Source organism: Anopheles aquasalis, chromosome 3, assembly GCF_943734665.1.
Source record: "Anopheles aquasalis chromosome 3, idAnoAquaMG_Q_19, whole genome shotgun sequence".
NCBI lineage: Eukaryota > Metazoa > Arthropoda > Insecta > Diptera > Culicidae > Anopheles > Anopheles aquasalis.
In genome coordinates, this window is record NC_064878.1 from 35564064 (window position 1) to 35572489 (window position 8426).

General features: G+C 48.9%; 1 protein-coding gene across 2 annotated transcripts in view; it reads right to left on the reverse strand.

The window, feature by feature from the left end:
• LOC126579060 (homeobox protein caupolican) overlaps positions 1-7818 on the reverse strand; it is a 64992-nt gene extending 57174 nt beyond the window's left edge. For both annotated transcript variants that reach the window (XM_050242305.1, XM_050242304.1), the window contains exon 1: positions 6593-7818. In XM_050242305.1, the coding sequence (XP_050098262.1) occupies positions 6593-6640 (48 nt within the window). In that variant the 5' untranslated portion in view covers positions 6641-7818. The remainder of the gene's footprint in view (positions 1-6592) is intronic.
• Between the last annotated feature and the right edge of the window lie 608 nt (positions 7819-8426).

The following is an 8426-nucleotide window of genomic DNA, read 5'->3' on the forward strand; positions in this document are numbered from 1 at the left end:
CGCCATCGTTGAGCCGTTGAGCCGTGACGGACGGACACTTTTCGGCAGCTTATTCAGCGGCCCTGTGCCGTATAATCTGGTTCCCTCAATTTGATCTGCAGAACCGGGGACAGAAGGGCGTGCTACTTGCGCACACAGATCTGGGGCCGCTGCTAATCGTTGCGATCGCTGCGATCGCCCTTCAAAGGCACGGATCGATAATGATGGAGAAGCAGCAGTGTCCTATGGTAGCACGATTTAGAAAACCAAACGTCTCACCTGCGATCGTTCGCGATCGCGCCACGGCCTTGCGACTGTGCGCCTCGAGCAGTCTCTGGAGCCCCTGTCCAAGTCGGCAAAGTGCGTCGCTTAGTGGTCATAAAAATATTAGCATACATGTCTGGTCATCGCGATCGCGCCGCCATTGCGCCTTGAGCCATGCTCCGGGACAGATGACGAACAACGATCGGGACGGGACACTAATAATCATAATAAATTTTGGGCAGAATATCGTTATTAACGGTAACATTTACTGGTTTTATCCGTGGGGCATTCTGCAGAGGCCGCAGTCCGCGCCTGCTTCGATGACGTCGATCGCGTCAACCTCAAGCTGGAATCAATCTTTTTCCCCCTTTTTGCGAGCCAAAGGAGAGGCCGCACACAAGGGGTCTGGCTTTGTTCGCACCTTTTAGCCACTGGCAGTGCCGGCCACGGATCCTTTTCGGTTCGCCCGCCAAAGGAAACCCCGAACCCCGGTCCCGGTAGATTCTGAGTAGCAGGAGCCCTAGAGCAATGCAAAGAGAGAGAGCGCGCACGATAACTGTGATATGGTTCGTTGGGTTTTGGGTAACGAACCGACGAACCAACATACTTACAGACCTTCACCAGCACACGCCAGGCCACTGGAGTGAGTGATTTGCTGGCCAGTAGTGAGTAGAGGAGTCCGTCCACAATAAATTACATTAATTGAGATATAAATATTATTATCGAACAAATGGACAATCCATCATCATGCGTGTGCTTGAAACCGTCATGCGTTTGACGCCACACCACCTGCTCCTGGGTTGTGCTGTGAGGAAGGGCAGCTTTACCCCCGGAGCGACATGTGCCCGGTGCCGGGTGCCCGGTGCCGGCAAAGGAGGAGAAACTGAAGCCGACCTTTGACTGTAATTGCTTGTTTACTAAGCCTTCCAGCGCCGAATGGTGTCATATGAGGTGAGGTGAGAAATTGAGAAGAGAAGCATCGCAATCACAACACCAAAGAGGATCCGAACGAAATGAAACCATTTTGCCATATGGCCAACTCGGATCCGGAGCGCACATGTTTTCCATTATTGGACAAAAGGGCCTTAATTTTCCTGTTTTATGCATGCATTTTCCAACATGAATACGGTTGTAAATGGGAGATTGTAACAACTTCATTCATTTATTCACCCATTTATTTAAACATTCCACATTCCAGGCCGGTTAGTAAAAGGGTGTAATTACTCGGTCTGCCATAAAATCGCGTCCACGAAATCTTCTAATGATGATGATGCTACCCAGCGCAGTAGGCTACGCAATGGAAAGGTTCTCTCCTCCGCTGATTAGGAAATGCATTTCGCGAATGCGAACGCCCCAGGAGCATTCATTTATACCCACGGTCGTGAGGAGGGTATCGGGTGGGTCCAGGAAGTTTGTCGATATTTTGGAAATTATTGACATCATCTTCAACATTTTTATAACGTTATGAATTATTAATTCAACGACGACGACGACGACGACGACGACGACGACGACGACGCAGGTCGTACCTTTTTAGGATCTTCCCCGGGCATAACGTTCCCATTCGTGCGGTTCCGTTCGGTTCAGTTTGGTCGGTCGGTGGTTCGTTATCAGTTTTTCGGACAGCGCCATCAATTTTAAGTTGCCAAATATTCACTTTTTCTCTGGCCTTGGATTTCTGTTTCTTGTTTTTTTTCTTCGCTTCTCTGCTTTCGTTCCTCTCCTTGGTAGACCTCTCTGGGTATCTGCATCTTCTTCACCCGATCACCTTCTTTGTATCTTTCTTCGAGTGTTGGTGACTCTACCTTTTGCCGCTCGTTATGAGAAATGAGATCTTAGAACACAAAACGGATCGTTCTAGCTCGCTGGGGTCTTTAAAAGTCTAGCTCGAGCAGCAAAGCACTCTGTGATGTGACTGAAGCGCTCCACTAAAAGTCGCACTTTACAACAAAACAGACATCTCTTGACGGACACGAATGCCACATCACCAATGGCAACAGTCTCCAGCACGACGTCCAGTAGCCAGGCGCATTAAATTATGTGATGATGTCGCAATATTTATGTACTGTCACCTGGTAAGTTCTCGTGCCATTCCGGAGAAGTTTGATACTCTCGCGGTTCCGTGCGGTCTGCATACATATTTCTCAAGGAATGGGTTCCACTTGTGGACGTTTTTTTTTGCTGTTGTTGTTTTGGGCTTTTTTTTCTGTGGCCGCCGTCGTCGGTCCGTTGAGAATCTGGTTTTGCGGATGTGAGCAAACGAACGAACGAACGAACGCAACTCGGTTGCTTATCGAATCACATCGTTTTGCAGCCATTCGTTGATAATATTGATTGCTGCAGCGTGTGGTGTGCAGCAGCGGAAACGTGTTTCAAAAAATATGAATTTTTGATAACACACTGCCACAACGGTACCAGCACCTCCTCCATTCGCCCGCCCCGCCTCGGGTGCTTGTGGAAAGTGAGTGGCATGGTGTTGCGTTTGGCGCATTTGATGGGCAGCAGCCAGACCGACTGGCCAGAAGTGCTGCTCAGCGAGGATCGAGAGGACGACGATTGAGACAAAGTGTAAACAGCAACATAATAAATCATTTTAAAATGCTCAACTGTGCACTGTGCGTTCCACAGTTTTCTTTGCGCCAACGACCATGACCGCCGAGGGAATTGTCTTGGCCGGTGCCGTATGAGGGCGCAAACCAGGGGGTGAAGGAAGCGCTTCAGGGATGCTTGAATGGAATTTTCTTCGAGGCATGGTGGCGTGTGGTAAGGGCCTCGCTCGCTTATTGATGAACCTTACTGCGTGCGCCGTCGCCAGAGTGCCAGTTGACATTTTGCTCCCGTTCCCGAGCTTGTGTTTGGTTTTATTATTTTTTTTCGCTTTGTTTCATCTTCGATCCTGTTCCGAGATTGACAATCGGTAGTGTGCCTCGGTGCCCACAGCCACCTCCATCTAGATTGGCCATGCGGAAAATTGTGGCGATTGCTGGCGTGCAGCACCGGGGAATTGATCGTTCCTCTATATAGTAGATGTTATCCTTTTTTGGGACGAAAAGAAGACACTGCACCAAACCGGCACTTATAACCGATTAAGGTGAAACCAGCGATGGTGCCCAGCAATGTGGCCGAGCTATGGGAACCCGGGAGCCGCCTCAGCCGCAATCCTTCACATCGCACGATCGTACATCGTGGGAATTGCACCATAATTGAAACGTTCTCGCAGGACTATGATCGTTCTATACTTCCCCCGGGGACAGTTTTCCACAGCCACACAGTGGCCACCGGAAGGTGTGATGCATTTGTTGTTCTCGATCACTTTGCACGCACCGAACCGACACAGGAAGAACCATACCGGAGATGGAGATCGATTATTGTTGGGATATGCCTACTTCGAACGAACGCTGACGTTTGACGGTTTCCCAAAGCAAATTCATCTAGTGATCCTCGACATAAATGCAACTGCAGAGAATGTGTTTGTTTTCTGTAAAAACATTTCTGAATATTACAAAATACACAAACAAATTGGAATTTGCTCAAACACATTTAACAACCCCCGAGATATCGACAGCGATCCCTTGCAGAAATCTCTCTAAACGGATCTAGTCAGACAGTTCTGGTGCCTTTTTTTTTGGACCAGCAGGAAGTCCACAAAAAAGGGATGTCTATCCCTTCACAGCATGACACCTCACGGACAGTTGGCGTCCACACAAGGCGTCCATTCATGGAAAGGCTGGCCAGCAGACGCTGGCACGCACCAGAGCCTGGAATCACTGTGACTGTGCGAGACGATGCTATGTTTTAAGCTTTCCGTTAAGTCAACCTCACGCCCGAAGGTCAAACGAGATGCATTCCAACAGTTCTCTAAGGTTTCCGAAAATCCGTTAGCCGTTTTGCCAAAAAGGCCATTAAGGAGAGTCGTTTTTCAAACGCGCTCAGTGTTCGTTTTGACACATTTTTTGTATCGAATTTCAAGGATTGTTACCAGTGTTCGTTTAGGGCGCCATCACGCAGTTTGGCTGGACACGGACACGGCAGTGGGCACGTATTTGTGGTGGGCATTTGGTGCCACTCATTGGGCTCTTGGTGACTTATATTGTGATCACAAATCGGAACGGGGGGATACCGATCGATCATGTATGCTGATTGAATGTTTACGAGGCATAATCTTCATCGCCAGTGCCATTGATTGAGATACCATTCTCCACCAGCTCATAATGAACAAAAGGTGCCAAGGCACCACCACCATCTGGGGCTGGCTGGCCGAAAACATATTCATTAAAGCCTTCCACTGCCACCACTGGGGATGGTGGTGTCATTTTTGGAATTATTTATTATAATTTGATTAGAGCATATCCTCTAAGCCTCCCGCCAGGTCGCAAAACAGAGATAGAGAGAGAGAGAGAGCAAAGCAACGATCTCCCGTAGGGTTCCCCACGCGTTCGATCGACAGCTCGATCGATTCACCTGCAGAGCATCGCCCTGCCACGAAGCGCCCGGGGCGCTTGGCGTGATCATGCTGAGAGTTTGAGGTGGTTTTTTCCCATTTTTTTTTGTCGTTGCTCTCTCTCCCCATTCCGCTAATTCTTAATACTCCTATCTGCTCCTAACCTTGTGACTAATATAAATATTTATCAAGTTTAGCATTGATAAATTAATTGTAAATTAATTAAATTGATTTGTACGTGATTTTGGCAAGTTTTTGTGTGCGATCCTGGTGCGTTTTCTCTGTTCCGTTTTGTGACCGAATTCAACCTTTTTTTTCTTCGCCCCATTAGCGCGCCGGGGATCAATGAAGCAGGCCTGGTGCGTTGCGTGGTCAATGGAATCGAATCGAAGCACCCATCGGCAGCATGGCCGCACAGAAGGGACCAGTGCACGGCCTCTCCAGGGATGCATTGATGCGCCGTGCAGAGCCGAAGCGAAAAGAAAATTCAATTAGAACATACTTTTGATTTGTGCTATGCTGTGGCCCCGTATGCGTACACATTGTGGTGTCTCAATTTTTCCCGAAACTACCGACCACCACCACACAGTTCCCTGGAAGTGCGAGCGCGATCGGGAGCATCTTCATTCAAGCCCCGCTAGCGAGGTGCAGTTGGTGATGACGCGCGATCGCAACAACGGCGCACGACGACGATGTGTGACGGAATTGCAACACAAGTCCCCTGGCTGGCCGGCCGGCCGGCGGGACGAGATGAGGAACGACGGAACGACGGAACTGTCGCATGGTTCATTTCGTCTTAAATTATAATTAATTAATGAGATTCCTTTGCACTTCTTTCTCGGGGTCGCGACGGAAGAAGATGTCACTTGGCTCGGCTTGTGTCCTGCTCGTCTCCGGCACCGGGGCGACGCATTCGCACCATCGTCCGTCGGTGCGTCGTCGTTACTCTTTCTTTTCGAATTTCTTATTTGCTCCCATTTGCCATGCCGTTGCTAACCAACCAACCAACCAACCAACCAGTCAGCCAGTCAGTCCGCGAGTTCCTCCCGATGCTCTATGCTCTGTTTTTGGTAGTTCACGTTCGGCGGTGTCGTGCGCGCATGGCGCACTGCGATCCTGCTGCTCGCCGTGGCCGTTCTTGCATTCGAAAGTAGCTGGCTGGCTGGCTGGCTGGCTGGCTGGCTGGTGTGGCGACGGCGTGAGCATTCGCAGCAGGCCCTGCGCTGTGGTTGCGGTGGTAATGAAGATGGTATGTTCCACAACGCACGCAGCCTGCTCTGCTTGCCTCTGCGGTTGCGAGGGCAAACGAAAATTGGGTGCAAAGATGTGTGTGACGTGAATAATTTCACAGTTTTCCCGAAAACGGCACCCAACACACCTCTCACAATATGCCATAATAAAGGACCGCTGGACCGATTGACCACATCCCCCCCTTGATGTGGCATAAGAAAGGCGTACAGGGTGCGCACCGGGAAAAACGGTGTCACTGCGATGCTGCTACACCGCTGAGGCCTCCACCCGATATTCGACGGCGCCCAATTTCGTAGATTCATTTGCGCCAGTCGGAAGATAATGTGGCGGATCGCGATGCGCGAAAGGCCACACATCACGGGGACGGTTAATGAAAAGGGACGGCGCAGTGGGAATTGGTGGGCAAAAATTCGAATCATTACTTTCACGTCCCTCTCGAGAGTTGATGTTGGGCCGCATCATCGAGTTCTCTGGAGTATTTGCCTCCGAAAAGGCGATGTACACGTGCCAGGTCCAGATAATGCCAGCAAGGGTACGATGTTTTGGAACAATGTTGTCATACGTTACTGAATTTTGTATGAAAAGCCGTGTTGGCGAAACGAATTTAAGGTAATCCTTCAGTTGGAGGGCTCTTTTGACAACTCTCGTTGGTCTTACCTGACTTGCCGGCGGATATGTGTAGCCAAACTGAGCGTAAGCAGCCATTGTAAACAACTGTTTTCCGGCTTTGTAGCACCAGGTATCCGCAATCGTATACGATATGTATTATGCGTTAAGTTTTCCTATTATCACACACCCGCTCACACGCTATACACACGTAGCTGTTTCGGAAATACTTTGGTTAAACCAAATAAACGTTTCGTGATGATAGAAGCTGCTTCTCGCAACCGTCGCGTACGCGAGACTACGACTGCTGCACAATCCACACGGCGGCACCCATCATCATCTACTATCTAGTGAGCCTCGACCAACACGTAAAAATCCGAGCAAACATAGGAAACCTTGCTTGTTGCAGCACGCTTGCTTCATCATCGAATCGACATTTTGCTGAGGTCAACCGGACGTCGACCACCTTTGTATCCTTTGGCGCCAAACGCTCGGCGGGATACACGATCCTGTCCGGCGCGCACACACCCACACGCACACACTGTCACACAACTGATGGACACTCAGTGGATCGCCAATTCAAAAAGAGCCTTTTCGGATGGTTGTTGTCTGTGCAAACTGACCGCTGGAATGATGATTCGAACGACGAGATATCTGCAATGTAGCTTCCAACTAATCAATGGTTCTTCCTTCACTATGCATTCACTGTAGTTTGTAACATAATAAAGCGATTTTCACACCAAATCCTAATTACTCAAAAGAAGCAACGCAACATACTGCATTGCCTACTTTCACAAACACGCAATGCACAACGGTGAAGGCCAGAACGTCACGGAAAACCCCAGGAACCGATGGAACGTGGTAACGGCAACACAACTAACCCCCGGGGACGCACTGTAAACCCTGGCAACGGACTACTGGACTGTCGCTGGACGCTTCAGAAGCATGGCATTCTCGGGTGGTTGGTGGAAAATCGGCAACAATCGGCGTTGGCCGAGGGGATTCACAAACAAAACACTCTGCAACGCTGTAGGTCACTTGGATGATACCGGCTGCTACTTCACTAGATTGCACTGGGAGCGAGAGATCACGCTTTCGATCTGTGGCCGAGCGAACTACGCGACAGGCGGCGTGCGTTTTTGGTGGGTTCTCAAATCAAAACAAACTTTCGCGTCGGTCGGGCCGGGGGTGAGCACTCGCGAGGCAGGTGTGGGAGTCGCGGCCCGAAAAGTGTCGAAATGTTCGTCTCCAAAAGCGGAGCACGCGCGCAGCTGCAGTTCGAGCTGTTACCTGTGCAAGGACGCGAACGCAAATACGAAAGATTTCATTGATATTTACTCTTCGACCCTCTCGATCTTATGTATTCGTGGCGACCAATCAGCGCGTAGTACATAGGTAAATACATAAAGCCAGCCAATCGGCGCGTACATAAAGCCAGAAGCCACGCCCCAGAAAAATCGGAGAAAAAAAAAATCGTGAAAAATTTTGTCGTAAAAAATTTTTCGTAAAAAATTTTCTCCTAAAAAATTTTTCGTCAAAAATTTTCTCGTAAAAAATTTTTCGTAAAAAATTTTCTCGTTAAAAATTTTTCGTAAAAAATTTTTCGTGAAAAATTTTCCGAGGCAACTGGCCGGACTCTTTTGTTTCAAAAGCCGCTGAATCTCGCACTAAATATATGATCGACGGTAGATCGAGTGATCATCAATGTTCCGGCCTGAATGGTAAGTGCCAACTTCAAGAAGATTTCTATCGTAATGTTATAGGTTATAAACAATAATAGAAAATACTTCTAAAACTGAGAGATCTACTTGAGGAAATACTTGATCACTTTTGACTCACAAAAAGGACAATTCACGGCTTGTTTTCGACACAGTTTCCAGTGTTT